Source organism: Emys orbicularis, chromosome 9, assembly GCF_028017835.1.
Source record: "Emys orbicularis isolate rEmyOrb1 chromosome 9, rEmyOrb1.hap1, whole genome shotgun sequence".
NCBI lineage: Eukaryota > Metazoa > Chordata > Testudines > Emydidae > Emys > Emys orbicularis.
This window is the reverse complement of record NC_088691.1, coordinates 72,950,261-72,970,587: the sequence shown is the minus strand read 5'-3', so window position 1 is coordinate 72,970,587 and position 20,327 is coordinate 72,950,261. Positions and strand designations below refer to the sequence as shown.

General features: G+C 40.2%; 1 protein-coding gene across 1 annotated transcript in view; it reads left to right on the top strand.

Moving 5' to 3' along the window:
- The window catches only part of DNER (delta/notch like EGF repeat containing), a 277,948-nt gene that overhangs the window by 203,244 nt on the left and 54,377 nt on the right, over window positions 1-20,327 (top strand). The window contains exon 7 of the mRNA XM_065411069.1: window positions 7,335-7,448. Coding sequence (XP_065267141.1) covers window positions 7,335-7,448 — 114 coding nt within the window. The remainder of the gene's footprint in view (window positions 1-7,334; window positions 7,449-20,327) is intronic.

Below are 20,327 nucleotides of genomic sequence, written 5' to 3'. Positions count from 1 at the left end.
GATCCAACTGTCTTTTTTATGAGTAAGATATGTAAATATAGTTAAGTAATGCTTTAAATTCTATTAACGGCAAAGGACAGTTAAGAAGAGAAAGATTAGACTGGAACTGAACTAGAAATTGAGTGACTTGAAAAATCCCTACAGTTAAGGTCAGAGTGGATGATATGTATTCAGAATTCATTGACCATAAAATTGTCCGTATCTCGGAGAAGACACTTGAAAATGTATTTTATACACTGTATAGGCATAAGCATATAAATAGCCTGAAATTCCTATTTAAAATTTAATGTTAGACTAAATTACCTTCATGTGATCTTATTTTGTAAATGGCAATTAGTAGTAATTCTTAAACAAAAATTAACTATTTATAAGGCAAAAACAAAAATCCAAATTCTGCTCCATGGATCCCACATTTTAGTGATGTTCAAACCTTGAGCCAAGTCCTTCAGTGGAACTACTTGTTTGAGTAGTGGTTTGTGCTAGAAAGGTTTAGAGATTTGCTGTGGCTGGGCTTGTAGAAGTATCCAAAAATTCATATATTTACCCAAAACTTGCCTGAAATTGGGCCTGATCATATCATCCATTCACCCAGTCAAACTTCCCATTGAAATGTAATCCTCTAATCTTAATCTAAATCTTTTTCACTGAGATACTGAATAGCGAAGCTCACAAGACAGTTTCTATATGAGATTTCTATTATATCCTGGTTATATTCTATTATATTCTATATCTATATCTATATCTATCTATCTATATATATATATATTCTATTATATCCATAGTTGGGCTATGTTTCATTAATCTCACAAATAAATTGTGTTTCATACTACTTGTGATATTTCTGATCCCAGACAAAACTAAGAAGTTCAGAAACTGAATTTTTTTTTTTTATAAAGTTAGCCAAATGTCATAGATTCTTTCTCTGGCTGTTCACCGCTCTTCCCTGCCCCCCCCCCCCCCAAAAAAAAACCTGAAGAAAAGTGTCTTTGGTTCTGAATTTTGGAGAAGGTTTTAGGTCAATTTTTATTTAATCCAACCCATTTCGTATGTGAAAATTTTGAAGTGAGTGAAAGATTGAAAAAGTGGCAAACTGGATAGGCACAGATTTTGGAAATGTTGATGACTTATGTTATTGAATATCTTATTTGTGGATTAAAAAAAAAATCTGTGATGGAAGTGACCTAATCATCTTCCACATATGACTATACACCTGTACCCTGATATAACGCGACCCGATATAACACGAATTCAGATATAACGCGGTAAAGCAGTGCTCCGGAGGGGCGGGGCTGCGCACTCCGGTGGATCAAAGCAAGTTCGATATAACGCGGTTTCACCTATAATGCAGTAAGATTTTTTGGCTCCCGAGGACAGCATTATATCGGGGTAGAGGTGTATTTGAGAAAGATGCGTGCTTGCTATATCATCATATATAATGAAAAAGTATTTTATTGTCCCAGGACATTAGTCCAGAATTTGGGGAAAGTGAGAGATGCTGCATTATCAGTATGTTTTTTTCCCAATAGAACACTTTCCCCCATGTAATCCACTACCCCTTCCTATACACTATTTGCTACATTTGCTCTTATGAATTCTGCTATTGTCATGAGGGCTAATGCATCTTCCTTTGCCAAGAGGGACATTGTGCATCTAGCTCCCATGGAGTGACAGAAAGATACATATGGCACATCTTCACGTGAGATCCCAAAGATCATTGCTACTAGGGCCATTTGAAATTTTTTTGACAGAACTTTATCAAAATGTTCCACAGAAATGTATTTGTTTTGTCAAAAATTTCATCTGGAGGTTTTCCAGTCCAGTACAGAATTTGTGGTAAAAATGAGGGGAGAGAGACTGATTCACTGAGCCCAGGAGCTGGGATTTGGACCTGGATCCTCCCGCATTCCAGATGAATGCCTGACCACCAGGCTATTCTGGGATATGGGGCGCTCTCTCATGTTCTTTTCATGAGGAATTTCAGAAGGTCTGAATTTTGTTCCACCTCAGAATTTTTCACCAAATGGCACTGTTGTTTTCTGCCCAGCCCTAAATGATGCTTGTCTGATATTCTCAGCTCATGTGTTGGAGAGTGAAACTCCATTTCTTAGGTTTTTTGTAGTCTCACTTCATAATATCATCTGTGTCAACAAGACAAACATTTGTATTCTTAGGTGTATTTATTCTACCACAGAATCAATATATACATATAATGAGCCAGATTGTTAATTGCTCTGCACAAGGATTGGGAGAGGAAGTAAGAACCTTCTCTGAGTACAGTGCGTACATAAGGTTAGCAGAGACAGCAGTGCTAACCTCCCTATAGAGAAAGGGGAGGACAAGACTAGGCTGAAGCTAAGCCAGCACGGGGTAGCACATGCAATATATACCCTTTCAAAAGATGTAGTAGGAGCCCTGCGGTCTGCAGTCCCCAGACATTCTTGAGTCATTTTCAAGAGCCAGATATTTAAAGGATTTTAGTCACTTAAAGATTCAGATAGGCACCTAGTGGCATTTTCAAAAGTTCTCAAACACCTAACTCCCATTGAAATCAGTGGGAAATCAATGGGAGTTGGTGTGATTTTCAAAGGTGCCTATCTGCATCTTTAGGTGCCAAAGCACCTTTTAAACATTTGGCCCTTAATGTCTCCCAAGACTCCTACTGGGGCAAGGCACCTTTGCTCCCCCTTTACCGTCAGGCAGTGGCTGAACAGCCAAAATCTAGCCCCAGAACTTTTCAAGTCGCCATTATTTCTAAATCCCCTGTGACTAAAAATATACATATTAGAAGCAGCACTTTCTACCGCTTCCTTAACCTGAGTGTTAACCCAACCATGAGAAGTTTTAATGAAACCATCAAGTTCTATGTATTATGGTAAAGAAACTACTTACATGCCAGTTTCTGAACAAAAAAATACGTATTTCCAATCCATTAATTTTGACCCATGAGAGTGAATATATATTTTATTTTAAACTTTGATTTTTATCTATTTTTCATAAAAACGTACTTCCATAAAATCATATATTAGACTCTGTGATGCACTTTAAGCCATTTTCAGTTCAATTCTCTAATGCTATGGTGCCCTTCTGGTTGTGGTGGAGCAGGGACTTAATCCAGGTTTCTCAAATCCTAGGCTAGCACGTTAGCCACTGGATTATTCTGCCTTCTCTGCACTGAGGTGGGACATTCGTACCATACATCAGCGTTTGAAATTCATTTGTCGTAAGGGATGCCCTAACAATTTTTATAGTAGGGGTGCTGAAAGCTATTGAACCAAACTGTAAACCCTGTATATAATGGAAATCCCTTCAAGCCAGCACACCTAGTTCCAGCACCTATGTTTGTCATTTTGATTCACCACAACAATAATCCAAAATGGACTGTTGCTGAATGAATGGGATTGTTCTGTAGATATTCAACATCGCTTAGGGTACAGTATGCATGCGTTTTACAGAAAGGAGTATTGCATTATATTGCATTTGCCTTGAATGGGCTGAAAATGGGGTTGGGGAAGGATAAAAAGACACTTCTGTAGAGCATTTCTAACATCATAAATCAAAATTCTGTTCCTATTAAAGTCAGTGGAAACATTGCCATTGATTTCATTAGTACCAAGGCTGGGTCCATAAATATGACAATTCAGTCTTACTTAATTTTTCTTACCCTGCCTTGTTGTTGTTTCATGTTTTCAAAGATTTTTCATTTCACTCTGCTTCTTTTCTTGGATTTACACCTCTCTCATTCTTAGGCTCACACATTCTCTTTGGGGCAAATTCAGCTATAGGGTAAGTGGGTTCAATTCCATTGAAGCCAGTGGAGTCGGACTCATTTGTGCCATTGAAGAATTTAGCCCTATTTCTTCAGACATTAAAATGTGTTGGGTTTGGCTTTTTCTGTGTTTTTTTTTTCTTGAAAATTTCTGCTTTTATTTTCTGAAACCTACTGTTTTTGTAGTAATTGGAATGACTGTCACTGCTTGCTTCATCTTAATGTTCACTAGATTTTCTATTAGAACATATGTCAGTATATCCAGAAATGAAAAGTAGAAACTGGTGGTGTTCATGTTATTTCTTTTAGAAAAGATTCCAACAGATTCCCTTCACTGCATATTAGAAGCTAGTAGAGGAAATGGAAAAGAAAAAAATAGAATATACTATACACTCCTTATTTTTGAAAGCTTTCAGCACCCACAGTATCTGTGAAGTACCATGTTGCCATAACCTTGCTACAAGAAAATGATACAGAGATTTGTAACTGCACAAAATGTACAGGAACAAAGATTCTTAAAATGTATCTGACTGACATGCTGCTTTTTTGTAGTATCACTCATTTAGGAAACTGTTAATTTGCAGCACTCAGTATTGGCTATTAAAGACCAAAAGAATATTTTCTTTCTTTAGAGGAATACATGCAATATAGTTGTTAATTAGATGGAATATATTTGTTTTCATAAAGCAGACAATAAAATGTCATCTTTATGGTGTGATTTGTTCCAGGTTATTATGACAGTCACAGCAAATCCAGCTGATTATTTTAGCAAGTTGCAGAGCCATGCAATTACATGTCCCTCATTTGACTAAAGTTTTTACAATCACACAGTGAATTCCAGTGTAATTTTTATTTTCACAAACTTACACTTCTGAAGATGGGCATAACTGAAAATGAAGTAAGCATATTCAGTATTGCACTATGCTTCAGAAAAATAATCCTATGAACATGAGAGAGAACTTGAAATACTAAAATATGTATATCGAAAGCAAATTACTTGGCCAACAGTGTTCTGCGGTTCCTGGTGCTTGTTGTCTTTTTGTAAGTTATGTTCATTAAGTGCTCTTCGCCATTGGCAGTCATGGATACTGAAATCTACTGGTCATCCACAGTACGGGCATGGTAACAAACAGTTGACAGTGCAAGCTTCCTCTCACTGCTCTGCTGTGTAACCCAGCCCTGACCTAGAAGGACCACCTATAGGAGATTCTTTGTTGAACCTAGATGCCAGTTGTGGTGTTAATGCAGATACAACAGAGTTATTCTGGATTCATGCTGGAGAAAGTAGGAACAGAATTTGGCTCACGGTACCATGTAAAAATGCAAAGAAAACACAGAGAAGAGGGAAATCTTATCTGGTGTAGAATTCTAGCAGTTATACACCTTTGGGCCAAATTCAATGCTGACTTACACTTAAAATTACATCAACAGGCTTGAATCGGTGTAATTCTGCCCAGTAGGCTTTTAAATGGTAAACACTTTATAAAAAATGATTCAATCAATAACTAAGGAATATCTTTTCTGCATGAGGAAAACAGTCCAAGCAGGTCCTATTAGAATTCCTGATGCTAGTTCCAAACTTACACACCATGTTATTAGTACCTGTGCCTAGAAACATAATTATAAAGAGAGATGACAGAGAACGGCCCATATGTGGGGGATTCAGGTGCCTTGACTATGTTCAAGAATTAGATTTATGATTGAGTATATATATATTTTTAAGAATCTTTAAATGTTTGATAGGAAAAATAGAAAAGAAAGTGTGTTGTGTTTGATAAGACTGTACTACTTAATGCTAATGTAACTCTCAAATTACAGAGAGGCCCAAATCATGAAGCTCGTATCTGGAAACAGATTCAGATCTGAACTTCTCCAAAGTTCATTGATATTCACATTTAGTGCTCTGGGTAGGCCCAATAAACAAAGTTCTAATCCAGATCTGGATTTGAAATTCTCTAGAGTCTTAACATATAATGGTTTGGTTTTCCCCAGTAATAGCGAAATGCCTGTGTAGAAGGTGAAATACACACTTGGTTCTATATCCACGTCCCTAGAGTTCAGGGAACTTTAACTATGCTGTTCTGGTTTAGACCCATTGGTACCTCAATTATTTAAATATATTTTATTATATGTATATGTACTTATTCTCATATGATAACAATGATTAATCCTGAGCACTTTTCAACTGTAGATCTCAGATCACTTTACAGATATGGGCAAGCATTTTACAGATGGAGAAACTGAAACACAAGACTGCTTAAGTGACTTGCCTAGTGTCAAAACACCAAGTCAGTGGTAGAAGGGGGATTAGAACTCCGTCTCCTGATTCACAGTCTTATGCTCTAGACATTAGACTACACTTCCTCCCCCCAGTCTGTGGTAAACTGAAGAACACATATTGCCCTAGATCAATACACAAAATTCCATTTGACATAACTGGGAATTGTACAGTTTGACAAAGATATAATTTTTTTTTACCAATTAACTTTAAGTATTTCATTGGGATCATACTTGGTAACAACCAGGTGTGTAACATGCAGTACTTTTCTCTTTACACACAAATCCCTAGATAAATAGTAGAAACAAAAGAAATAATTTTAAACATAGAATGAGAAACGTGTGGTGCTTGTGATAGGATTTGAGTTTGGAGTATTTCATTACTTAGATTGTTATTTCAATGTTTGTTCATTATTCTGAACCTACTATAAGGTCTTCCAGCATATGAGAAAAAGCAAGCTAACAATCAATTGGCATTATAGGTATATCTACACCGTGGGGTAACATGCACTAATGTGTTCTGAATTAATTGGTCCATGGAGACCCTGCTGGTGCATTCTAAAAGTTCCCTAATGCACGTTAATGTAATACTATTTCAAACAACACTAGATTAAAGCTCACTAGGGAACTTTTAGTGCGTACCAGCAGGGTCTACACAGACCAATTAATGTGCAATACTTTAGCACACATTTTAGAAATCACACCCTTATAATGCACATTGCCTCACTGTGTAGACGCACCATACACTGAACTTGCAATCTGTCAATCTTTGAGGAGCTTGTTTTTGGCAGAATTTACAACTGTGGTGATTGTGTCCCCACATCTCTCACTTAAAATAAACAATCCTCTCTGAGGCTCAGAAGTAGGAACAAATGACAGTCATTCAGCATATGCACAAATAATTCAGAATGACTAGTCTTGTTTAAAGTCTCCCTAGAGGTTTTTGTGTTCAGATTCAAAATAAAATAGAAATTTATTTGAAGTTCTTTGTGGTTGCACAACCCCATACACACTAATGCAGTCAGAATATTGCTATTGGTAAAATACAATTTGATAGTATCACTATATTTGAATTTTGATCTATGTTGCTGGAACCAAGTTCAGATTCTTATTAACTGAATGTTTTAATGAAAATTTGAATATTGAGAGATTGTCATGAATACTGTTTCTCATCTCTGGGTAATATTATTCAAAGAAACTAACTTACTGCTATTTAAATGGTATAATGGCAAATTTTGTAATAAAACTTTAATTTTTCTTCACTTTCTAAAACTTTTGAATCATGATATAGGTTACACTGGAGAACTATGTCAGTCAGAGATTGATCACTGCAGCCAAGAGCCATGCAGAAATGGTGGTACCTGCTTTTCCAATATCAGTGGATTCAGTTGTCAATGTCCAGAAGGTAAATAGAAACAATTTCTTATTTTAAATCATACCTCTTATCAGCATTAACAAAGTTGGTGTTATATGGGATATATTATGATGCTGTAACTTTTTAGTTAAATGAACATATATTGGAAGCTCTACCTGACAAGACATCAACTTAAGTGGATAGAATTCCAGATTAGAAATCTTTGCATTACCATTTTTAATGATGTCCAAACCACGTTTCAGTGTATATGTTGAACAAAAGTATTTTCCATGTTCTTTTAATCTCTCCTATCTGGAAATCAGGCTAGAGCTCTCAGGAGAAAAGGACATAAGAATCTTACAAAATGTTCCTGATTTTTGTCTTGTTCAGAAAAAGCAAAAGAAAAGCCAGCCTCTCATGTTATTTTGATATATTTGCTTCTGTTCCTAGATAAAATAGAAAGTTTATAGGAGTACACTTTTTAATCAACTGAACATTTTTCAAACCCCTGAAAAGATTTGATCCATTCTGTTTTTATTTGAACTGGTTTATCTCTCACTATATGAAATCCTTGAAATCATTTTCGTCAGTAAACACTGAAAATGTTAACTCTAAGTAATGAGGACATTGTGACGTTGAAAGCATATCCTTTGTATAACATCATGCTACCTGCAGTGGCTGGTTGCATAAATTATCAGTAGTGAAAGCTTCCAGTTACAAAGTTTTCTATTAGTCATCAGTACCAAACAATAGTTAAGGTTGTTGTCCAGAGCTAATATTTCCTCTCCCAATTCAACTATAGTTGTTGTTTTTTATTCTTCCAACGCTATCTTTTATACAGTTGAGTTTACTTTTAGGTAGAAGTCTTGTTTATAATTAATAATTGCTTCTCTTGAAGAAATATGAACCTGCTTAACTTAAGGGTTATTTGTAATTGCTTCAGACTGGCTTTTCTCTTTCTCTGGAGTCAGTTGCTCTAATGAGTGACCCACTTAACAGCTGTGTTGAATTAACATTATGTCAGCAGTCTAAACCTTGCATTTTAGAAGAATTTTGAAAATTGTTTGTTTGTTGTATAAATAGTATCAGAATTCAATGAGACAATCATAAGATGTTGGGACGTAGCCAAATGTAGCTTGATTTTCTAATGAAATTTGTTCAAGTATCTTATATAATTAGCTTTCTTATCAATAAGAACAGTAATTATGAAAAATACCTATTGGTTAGATAATTTTTGCCAGTTTTGGAGGTGATATTTATTCATGTGTATAATATAACTAAATACATGCTAATACTGACCAATTAGCAGTCCTGGGTCAGTTCCTTAGCACAGATCGGGTGATACTCCCCAAAGCTCTTGAAAGTTTTGTCCCCTCGGAGCCACTATCCACCTATGTGGTGGGGGCTATCGCACTGTCTCAGCCCCTTGCTGGAGGCATCGTCACCCTGACATCCCCTGCTTAAGGAAAATCCACTTGGGCTGGGCCACCAGTGAGATTTAGTCCTCTTGGAGGTGACACAGGCCAATATGGAGACAGCAAACCAGATAAGAAGGCTTGCCTGCTTCCTCTGAGTGGTCTGCTGGGTGAAACTGGGACAATGGAGGAGCTCTTCTGTGCTAACCCAGCACTCCAAGGCCAGTTTGGATCCTGGGCATAAAAACGCTGCAGTGAAGCATCTGCCTTTTTACATTTGTTTGTTTAAAGGCACGGACAACCAGATTATGTAACCGTTTAAAGATGGTATGCTGAATTTACGGCACACCGCCCTACTTGGGATTAGCTGTCACACCTTGTAAATGGAAGCAGGGAGTGCCTGCAATGCCACACCCCAACACAAGCAGGTGGAACAGTGGTGTGTGGAACCACTTACACCACACATGTTTTGTTCTGACCCCCCCTTGAGCTTAACTGTTGCCCTTGCAATGTCCCAAAAATCCCTGCAGGAATCTGTGCCTCTCCAGCTGAACTTTCTCCTTTCAGCCTCAGTGGGTTTGGATATCTTTGTGCTGTGTCCACCTGATGCTACAGTCAGGTCTGCTTCTTTTCATCTTAATTATTATTTCTGCAGCTCTTTCTCTGCCACTAGCCCAGGAACATCATTGACAACCATTCTCCAGCTGCCAAAGAACTTGAAACAACTTTGATACCATGGCCTGTGTTTTATTTTGAGTACGAAGTTCTTTGATGTAGTTTTTAGCACTTTGCCATTTTTGCTCAGTGCTTTGTTGTTTTTCTTTTTGGCACTTGGATGCAATTTTCTGTGGCGTTTTTTGCTTTGGTACCTCACCTTCTTGCTTTGCATCTCTGATGAAGCCCTTTGCTCCTATTCAGCTCCAGTCTTTCTGTTTTGTAGCAGCTTCGAGGAATGTCTGTGCTGCATGGACATTATTAATGGATATTCACATTTTCTGGATCACTTCTGTGAGGGGATGTCAGATCTAATTTCATGTCACCCAGGGTACTCAAGTATTTCAGAGAATCACTCTGCTCCCTTCTGAAGGGACCTCTGCCCACAAAGAAACCCCCATAAACCTGGCAAGAGGCCAGCCTAGGGTGCTTTGAAGGAGAGTTACTTGAAGCCTAAATCTGAGTTCCCTTTGGGCACTGGGTACCTCTGCTGCTGTTGGCACTGCTTGCATTGGTGCAGACCCAAATTTTCTCCAAGTCCAACAGTGTAGCTTTATCACCAAGGCAGGGGACTGAGTGGTGCACCTAGTCCATGATGCCCTAGGCATCTCAGCACTGAAGTCTCTGGTACTGAGTACCACCTCATTTGGCCAGACATTAAAAAGGACTCCAGGCATCTACACATCACTCTGTTGCAGTGTGTATGCGGTGACTTTGTCAAGTCCTTCCCAGTCATCCTCCAGGTTGACTTGAAGGGTGCAATGATCTGTCAGACCCGATGTGAAAGATTATTAGAGCTCTAAATGCAATTAAAGTCCTTTTTGTACCAAGATTGACACCCACAAACCAGGAAGTCAGTTCAGAGAGCACATGAACATAAGTCTTGTCCCCAGCAACCCTGACATCTCATATGCCAAAGATCTTGGCACAAATGGTATTGAAGCCTGTTAAAACTTCCCCATTAGCTCCTCTCTTTTCTAGCATGTTTGTGGATTTAAGATGAGTAAATAATAGGAAATATTGGAGAATTTTAGGCTTTGGACCTTCAGGAAAGGGACACTTTCTGTTAAAGGCCCCAATTTGTGGATGAGTGACTTGTGTGTTGTCTTTTTCAAAAGTTATTTTTATGGTTCATCAGACTATATGATATGCTCAGATATACAGATAAAACTTTTAGAGCAAGTGATTTGTGCACTGGGATTTGGGTTGGTCCAGGCTAGCATCCAGATTTAAATAACTATGGGGAAACATTACTTTATGATTATATAAAGAATATGCATATATTACCATAGAGAACATGCACATACTCTTGAAGGCAGAGTGAGTTGAGCTGAAATGAACAGAAACACCATTCCTATTCTCATGCTGAACATCTAATGCACTAGTAAGTTTCTGTTGTTTTATTTTAGTATCAAAAGATATTAGCATTTATTTTCCTAATAAAGAATTAGAATAAACATGATTCAGTTTTTCTATAGGAGCAAAAACAAATATTTACGGTACATCAAATATTTTCTTACTGTAATTTTAGCCAATGTAATTAGTATCAGACAGATTTCTACTGCATGTCTAATACAATAAGTACAGCACAGCACATTGACCTCCCTTAAAAATAAGCCACACTATAGATGACATTATTTTTATTAATGTTTCTGAATAACTTACTACTTGTAGCCATTGTATAGAATCAGGATGGAATTGGTTGAGGATCTGCTACTTTCATTGTGTGTTTACTCTATTTGTTATACTTGCTGCTACAGCTATGGATTATAGCACAGTTGGCCAAACCACGGCTCGTGAGCCACATGTGGGTCTTTCACAGTTAAAGTGCGGCTCATGGAGTCACCCATGCCCTCCCCCCATTCTCCACCTACCAGATTGGTGGTGTGGAGCTTGGGGCTTCTGCCTTGCGGTGGGATGGTGGGGCTAGGGGCTTCTGCCAGAGACGACTGGTGCCTGCTGAGACTGGGGGGGAGGGCACAATTTAAAGGTTTGCCTCCCTACCCCCCCAACAGCTTGAGTCATGCCCCACCAGGCATGTACCCCCCCCCCCCCCGCTTACCCTCAGTGGCCCCTCCCTGCAGCTCCCAGGTGTTACTCTTTGTGGAGAGGCAGCTGCAAACAGCTGGGAGCTGCAGGGAGGGGGCACTACATTAGCTTTGCAGGGAGAGGCAGCAGCAAAAGCAGCGGCTCTCCCTGCAGCTCCCAGCTATTTGCTGCTGGCTCTCCCCATGGCCGCAGCTCCCAACTTGCCAGCTCCAGCAGCTGCTTGCAGGGAGGGGGCCTGGCAGCACCATGTGACCGAGCGGGGCCAGAAAACCCTGGAAAAAATCGGGGGGAGGCATGTGACCCCATGTGTACCCCTCACGCATCACCTCTGGCCAGCAGGGATGGGGGTCTTGGCGCTTCAGCCCCATGGGAGGCATCTGCCGAGGCTTGGGACTTCAGCAGGAACAGGGCCCCGAGCCCTGGCAGGTGCCTCCCGCAAGGCTGAAGCCCCGAGCCTCGGCAGGTGCTCTCCATCTCTCAAACTTCTGAACACTCTTGTTATTGTTATATGCGGCTCAGAGGGTCAGTAAGTTTGGCCATCCCTGGATTATCGATTGGAGCACAAACATTTTCCTTTTTTCCAAAAAACCATTGCTGTTTAATTGCATCACACTGCACCATGTTGTCATTAGAATCAATCAGTGTGCAGAGCTAGATTGCCCCTTCAAGCAGAAAAACCATTGGAAGGGGACCCCAGCAGGCAGGCAGAAAATGCACTGTATTCACCCCTCTGTGTTCCCTAGAGCCATCCCCTCTAGTGAAGAGAGGTTTCTGGGACTACACATCTAGCCTCCTAATGCTTTTTATGTAAGGTATTCTCTGGGCAAAACACCTCCAAACTTGCAGAATTAGGTGCTGTCCTTCATGTATGGTTGCCCTCGTATGTGGCTTTGCTGGTCCCCTTCCCTCAGCTGCACAGCTGCTGCTGCAGTAATGTTGGTGTCGAGTATCCATCTTTCCTAATTTTGTCCCCACCACAAGGAAGGGAGAATGCTGCTGCAGAGGTCGCATCTGGTCCCTTCTGCAAAGGCAGAGGCAGTTGTACTGGGATAGAGTATCAACCAAGCATGTTAGCTATGATATGTCCAACATAACAAGGAAATGCAATATACCAATACTAACAATAACAGGAATTTCAGGTTTTTGAGGGGAAGAATAAGGGCTGAGCTTGTAGATGCCACATTATAAAATACAATATTGACTGCTCTGACCAAATACATGGCCAGTTTTTTCTTATTCCATTTGAGGCAATATTTTTATCTTTCTCACTCAGTTTGTGAGCTTTTATTTGGAGATTTTTAGGGAGCAGGGAGACTGAGGAGGAGACTTTTTTGTAAATAAGCCAGAGAATACCTGCTTGGAAGTTGCAGAACTGTTATTTTTAGAGTGCCCTGACATGTTTCATTTCTAAAAAATATGATCAGCTTCAAGCATAGGCTTGGGCTCTTGCTCTGCTACCTTTCTCCCACTGTGCCTAATTGTAGTTGCATGTTGAGAGGAGGCCTTTCTTTCTGAAGTGCTAATTCAGCACAGTGGGGGGAAGGCAGGCCAGTGTTTAGTATACATTTAAAAACTAAAGGACTGGAGAATTGGGAGGTATTATGTGGTAGAAAATGAACAGAACAGGAGAGATGGAAAATATAACCACATTACAAAAGAAAAAAAGAGAAGAGCATGCAGTGGATGGCAGAAGAAGAGATGGATGGAAATAATGAGGAATCATTTCTACATGGTCCATTTATGTTCTACAAATGACACCTGTGTTTTAGAAATCAGACATGTGAAAAGTATGAAAGGTGAGCTTCTTGGGCAGTGGAAAGTGAACGGTTTGAATAGAGGTAGTTCTTTATACTCATTAGATAATCTTTAATAGTTTTAAAGAGTCCTTAAAGAATGGTTAGTAACTAGAGACTCAGGCTTGAAGATTCCATGATTTTCTGCTTAACATTATATTTCAGCTCTGACACATATACAGAATAATTTGGGAAATAAACTACTATCTGCAGTTGTTGAGGCAACTTGTTTTCAGGGCACAATTGGATTTTACATTCAGAGAAGTAGATAGAAGAAATTTTTGCACTTGTGTAAGGACTGGCTTAGATGGCCCAAGAAATCCCCTCCAGCGCTAATATAGATACATGTTCAGTGACAGGGAGAGGGACATTTATTTTTCTCTTTCAGTTTGTTCTGTTTGATTGAAATGTCACTTTGATCATCATATTTCAAGCGTCATGGTAGGATTTTAATTCAAAATGATCTTGACAAACTGGAGAAATGGTCTGAATTAAATACGATGAAATTCAATAAGGACAAATGCAAAGTTCTCTTAGGAAGGAATAATCAATTCTCAAATACAAAATAGGGAGTAACTGGCTAGGGAGGAGTACTGCAGAAAAGGATCAGAGGTTATAGTAGATCACAAACTAAATATGAGGCAACAATGTAATACTGTTGCAAAAAAAGGAAACATTATTCTAGGATGTATTAGCCGGAGCATTTTAAGCAAGACATGAGAAGTAATTTTTCCACTCTATTCAGCACTGAGAAGACCTCAACTGGAGTATTGTGTCCAGTTCTGGGCACCACACTTTGGGAAAGATGTGATCAAATTGGAGAAAGACGAAGACCAGAGGAGAGCATCAAAAACGATGAAAGGTCTAAAAAACATGACATACGAGGAAAGATTGGAAAAATTGGGTTAGTTTAGTCTGCAGAAGGGAAGATGGGGATGGCATGATAACAGTTTTCAGGTATGTACAAGATTATTAAAGAGGAGGGTGACAAATTGTTCTCCTTAACCACTGAGGACAGAACAAGAAGAAAAGGGCTTAAATTGCAGCAAGGTAAATTTAGGTTAGACGGTAGAAAAAACGTCCTTACTGTAAGGGTAGTTAAGTCCTGTAACAAATTATCTGGGGAGGCCGTGGAATCTCTGTCATCATAAGGTTTTAAGAACAGGTTAGACAAATGCCTGTCAGGAATGGTCTAGATCAGTGGTTCTCAACCAGGGATCGGAGGTTTCAGGGGATCTGTCAAGCAGGGTCAGTGTTAGACTCGCTGGGGCCCAGGGCAGAAAACCGAAGCCCTGCCATGTGGGGCTAAAGCCTGGGGCCCTCAACCCTGCCACCTGGGGCTGAAGCCGAAGCCTGAGCAACTTATCTTTGCGGGGCCCCCTGTGGTGTGGGGCCCTTGGCAATTGCACTGCTTGCTACCCCCTTATGCTGGCCCTGGCTTTTATATGCAGAAAAACAGTTGTGGCTCAGGTGGGCCATGGAGTGTTTATAGGATGTTGGGGGAGCCTCAGAAAGAAAAAGGTTGAGAACCCCAGGGCTAGATAATACTTAGTCCCATCTCAATGCAGGGGACTAGTCCCTTCCATTCTTACATTTCTATGATTCTGTGAAATTTAAGAATATTGTTGATGTGGAGTTAGTGGTACAATGAGAGAAAATTAAAGCTTGACGGCCAACAGAAGGTGTTAAGTTGTGATTGGGATGAGTTGATTTGCACTACCAGCCAATAAAATGCACACTAGCTCCATGAATTTTAATTGACTAGCAGAGTTATTGACTAGAGAAGTTTGACAATAGACTAGGAACAGTCCAGGTGTGGTGGTGGTCACCGTTTCTGGATTTGTTTTCCATACCCGGGCAAGATGGGTTTTCTCTAATACGTATAGCAAAGTTGATTGTAACGTCTATATACTTGCACAATAGCTCCATCTATCACCTTGATACTATGAAAGTGGGGAATACACTTATTGTGTACATGTGATTCCCTTTCCCAAAGTATCTGGTGATTACAGAAGGCACCATTCTTCTTAACAGTATAAAAAAGGCTGTGAATATATTTGAAAAATACTTTGTTAGTTTAAACTGTTACTGTAACTTAGTCTTCATTACATTTTTGCTAATGTAATAATCATCATTTTACCTTGCATCCTTCCATATTGTTTTTATTTTAAAAGCTACCTTCTTATTGCTTAGACTATCTATTTAATGCTTTAACCAGTTTGGTCTCTGTTGCCCTTTTATGTGTTTAGACGTGGCTAGGATGAATGTCAATTAAAGTCTTACAACTACTTGCTAATTATTTCTCATTTCCCTATGATAGGCATCTCTTTTTTAGAAAATTCTAATGAAAATTCCATAGAGCATGTTATATTTTCTCATAAAAGACTTTGTACAAGAAAAATCAAAAGCATTTATCTTGCTTCTTTTAGTGCTTATCCACATATTTCAAATCTAAAGATTTTGTAATCTCTAGTCCTCGATGTTCACTAACTTCATTTATCACATTTGGCACATTTCCTAGGATTAGATCTAACATAATCTCCAGCCAAATTGGTTGTTCACAAAATCTTGCACTACCTCTGAAAACATTTACCTTTCTTAGTTTTTGCATGGCTGTTATACACTCGTTAGCCAAGTAATTAAAATCCTCCTATGATCAGAATTCTGGCTTTCTTTCAGAGCTCTCATCTCTGAAAATATTTCCTGATCTACTTTCTCTTGCTATACTGGAGGGCTACAGCAACGTCTAAGGAATATCACCTCTCTGACTATTTCTGTTGTCTTTGACTTCTAGCCAAATGGCTATGTCAGCAAAAATATTTTTATCATATCTTTTGAGCAATAGAATTTTTTACAACTATTGCCATCCCTCCTTGCTTCCTATTTTATTTCTTTGCTTTTGGTAAATTCTGCATTCTGATATCTGAAATCCCCAGTCATTTCCCCATTTTAATCATGTCTTGTTAGGGCTTCCTTTTTGCAATTTAGCTGATGAAAATTTCAGATGATATTTATCTGCAAAATAAATATAAAGATGAAAAACCCATTTTTCACCATTTTATGCTGTTCTTGATCCGTGTACCTCTATTAATTTTTTCTTTATTTTTTTTATTTTACTGGTAAGTATTGATTTAAATATACATTCAGAAGCACTGAAAAGTCAGACCTTCAATTTAGCAGTGTAATTATATTTGATTCTAGTATTTGCATATATTTAACTCATACATAAGACTTCAACTGCAGAACAAATTTCCCAACACATTCAAAGATAACACAAGGGCAACTTGCTTTAGTGTATTTAAGCCTGCATATGCTGTGGAATTGTTTTGTCACTTGAAATAACATTATCCATCTGTTAATCTTCCTTTTTTAGGGAAGATTATTGCAAATAATATCCATGAGTCTTGTGGATAAGGGAGAAGCGGTGGATGTGGTATACCTAGACTTTAGTAAGGCATTTGATACGGTCTCGCATGATATTCTTATCGATAAACTAGGCAAATACAACTTAGATGGGGCATAACTGACTGGATAACCATACTCAGAGAGTAGTTATTAATTGTTTCCAATCCTGCTGGAAATGTATAACAAGTGGGATTCCGCAGGGGTCTGTTTTGGGACCCCTTAATCTTACGATTTAGATATTGGCATAGAAAGTACGCTTATTAAGTTTGCAGATGATACCAAACTGGGAGGGATTGCAACTACTTTGGAGGATAGGGTCATAATTCAAAATGATCTGGAAAAATTGGAGAAATGGTCTGAGGTAAACAGGATGAAGTTTAACAAAGACAAATGCAAAGTGCTCCACTTAGGAAGGAACAATCAGTTTCACACATACAGAATGGGAAGAGACTGTCTAGGGAGGAGTACAGCAGAAAGGGATCTAGGGGTTATAGTGGACCACAAGCTAAATATGAGTCAACAATGTGATGCTGTTGCAAAAAAAAAAGCAAATATGATTCTGGGATGTATTAACAGGTGTGTTGTGAGCAAGACACGAGAAGTCATTCTTCTGCTCTACTCTGCGCTGGTTAGTCCTCAGCTGGAGTATTGTGTCCAGTTCTGGGCACCGCATTTCAAGAAAGATGTGGAGAAATTGGAGAGGGTCCAGAGAAGAGCAACAAGAATGATTAAAGGTCTTGAGAACATGACCTATGAAAGAAGGCTGAAAGAATTGGGTTTGTTTAGTTTGGAAAAGAGAAGACTGAGAGGGGACATGATAGCAGTTTTTAGGTATCTAAAAGGGTGTCATAAGGAGGAGGGAGAAAACTTGTTCACTTTAGCCTCTAAGGATAGAACAAGAAGCAATGGGCTTAAACTGCAGCAAGGGAGGTTTAGGTTGGACATTAGGAAAAAGTTCCTAACTGTCAGGGTGGTTAAACACTTGAATAAACTGCCTAGGGAGGTTGTGGAATCTCCATCTCTGGAGATATTTAAGAGTAGGTTAGATAAATGTTTATCAGGGATGGTCTAGACAGTATTTGGTCCTGTCCTGAGGGCAGGGGACTGGACTCGACCTCTCGAGGTCCCTTCCAGTCCTAGAATCTATGAATCTATGAAAGACTGTAGTGAGACAGCATTGATATCATGTTGGAGGCCTCAAATTTTCCTTGGTCCTTTTTAGTCTAGTTTCAGAGTTAGCAAAGAGGCCACATAGGCTTATTGGCTCAGTTCCCCTGGTAATACACAATTATGAGTTTTTGCTGGTTATTTTAGGTCCTGCAGTTTTTCTGCCTTTTTTTCCTAGTGCCTGGCTGACTTTGGGACATGGTTATGAGCCAACTGGTGAAAGCTCAGTCCAGTAAAATGGGGGTAATGGTTGTGGGCCTTGGGTTAGGATTGCGAGGTTATGGAGGAGATGGTTTACACTGTCTGTGTTGATGGGTTTCTTCAGCCTTTGTCCAAGATATTTGTAGTTTTTTGATGCTCCTGGAATCCTGATGGCAGCAGTGACCAAGAATTTTTGTTTGCCTTGCTAGGTGTTTGTGGCATTTCCTTTTTAATCCTCACTGCAGTAATCTGTATCTTGTTAACATTCATTGCATTTTGCATGAGGGTAGTAGGCAGTATCCACTGAAGGGAGCAGATATCATCTGGTTGTAAGGGACTGCTCTGGCTTCCCATTCACTTTAGGGTTACCATATTTTAGTTTTAAAAAAGGAGGACACTCCACGGGGCCCCGGCCCCGCCCCAACTCCGCCCGTTCCCCGCCCCCAGCCCCGCCCCAACTCTGCCCCTTCCCCAAAGTCCCCGCCCCAACTCTGCCCCTTCCCCAAAGTCCCCGCCCCCTCCCCTGAACGCTCTGCCCCCTGCTCCTCCCCCTCCCCTGCTTCCTACGAATCAGATGTTCGCGGGAAGCCTGAAACAGGGAGGCAGCAGGTAAGCTGGGGCTGGGGCGGGGCGGGGTGCGGCGTGGCCCAGTCCGGCCCCCCTGGCCGAGCGGCTCCCTCCGGCAGCCGGCCGGCCCAGGCCAAGAGGCTCTGTCCTCAGCGTCTCCCGCCTGGCTTGGCTCGGCCCCTGGCCGAGCACCCCCGGCCAGGCCCCCGGCCGAGCACCCCTGGCCGAGCACCGCCGGCCCCGGCCCCGTTCCGGCCCCGGCCGATCACCGCCGGCCCCAGCCCCGGCCCGGCCCCGGCCGAACACCACCGGCCCCGCACCGCCGGGCCCTCCCTCCCTATTTTCCCAGACATGTCCGGCTTTTTGGGATTTCCTCCCGGACGGGGATTTGAGGCCCAAAAAGCCGGACATGTCCGGGAAAATCCGGACGTATGATAACACTAATTCACTTAGCACAATTCAAGGAGCTGACTTTGATCTATAAAACATCAGGTACTATATTTTAGGTGCTTACTGCTTGAGAAACTACCTCTCCCAATAACTCGTCAGGATATTTGAGATCAGCTGCTGGGCTCAAGCTTGTTGTCCCTAGATTTTAAATGTTATCGGGCTGATGGTCAGGTGTTCTCTGCAGAGAGCCCTCAGCTCTGGAATTCATTTCTTCCTCTGGTCTCACAGACCAAGCCTTTTGGCGTACATATTTGTCTCTGATCCTTATGTGAATATGTGGGGAAGAACAAGCTCGCAGAGCAGTCAGAACCCCTGTGCTTGGGGAGCAGCTGTCTGGGCATAAAGGGATGATTCGTCATTCTAAGTTCATCCATGTACCCAGGCTCTCCAGAAAGCATTTTCCTGGAGCTCCCATTGGGTTGGGTAGCTCCACACCACCCCTAAAGCAGGCCAGTATGGAAAACAGAAAGCACTTAAGGATTTAACATGCTTAGCATATGTAAATCCATTCCCCGTTCAGCAGAATTCTTAAGCACGTGCAGTATTGCCAGTTCCAACCATTCAAAACTCATGAGACTGGCTTAAAAACCATGAGATTTAAAAAATAAATAGTTTGTCACCTGCCTTCTCAGATTTTTTACTGGTAGTCCAAGTGTATTTAATATACTGAAGTTTGAACAGTTACTTTACATTGTTTATTTGTATTCTGATTCCTTTTTTATGCAGTAGAATTAAGGTATCTGAGTAGCAGTACTGTGGGTCTGATTCTCCTCTTGCTTACATCTGTAGTCATTAACTTCTTTTACACGTTTACTCTAAATCTATGGACCTTGTTCTGATCTCAGTTACCATGGTGTAAGTGATGTAATTCTTCTTAAATCAGTTGACACTGCAATTGCTGAAAGCAGAATTTAGCTAATAAATGCACACATACGTATACACACATGCAGTATATTATAGCTATAGTGCCAGCAACACTGACTTAAATAGGAGTTGTAGGTGATCAGAACCTCTGAGAATTGGGTCCTTAGTGTTCACATATAGCTGCACAAAAATCGAATACTCCAAAACTAGAAGCTACTTTTGATAGATTTGGCCTTTTGCACAGTGTCTTACATCAAATCCATGTCAGACCATGGACCACAATTAAGCAATTCCTGACTTCTAGT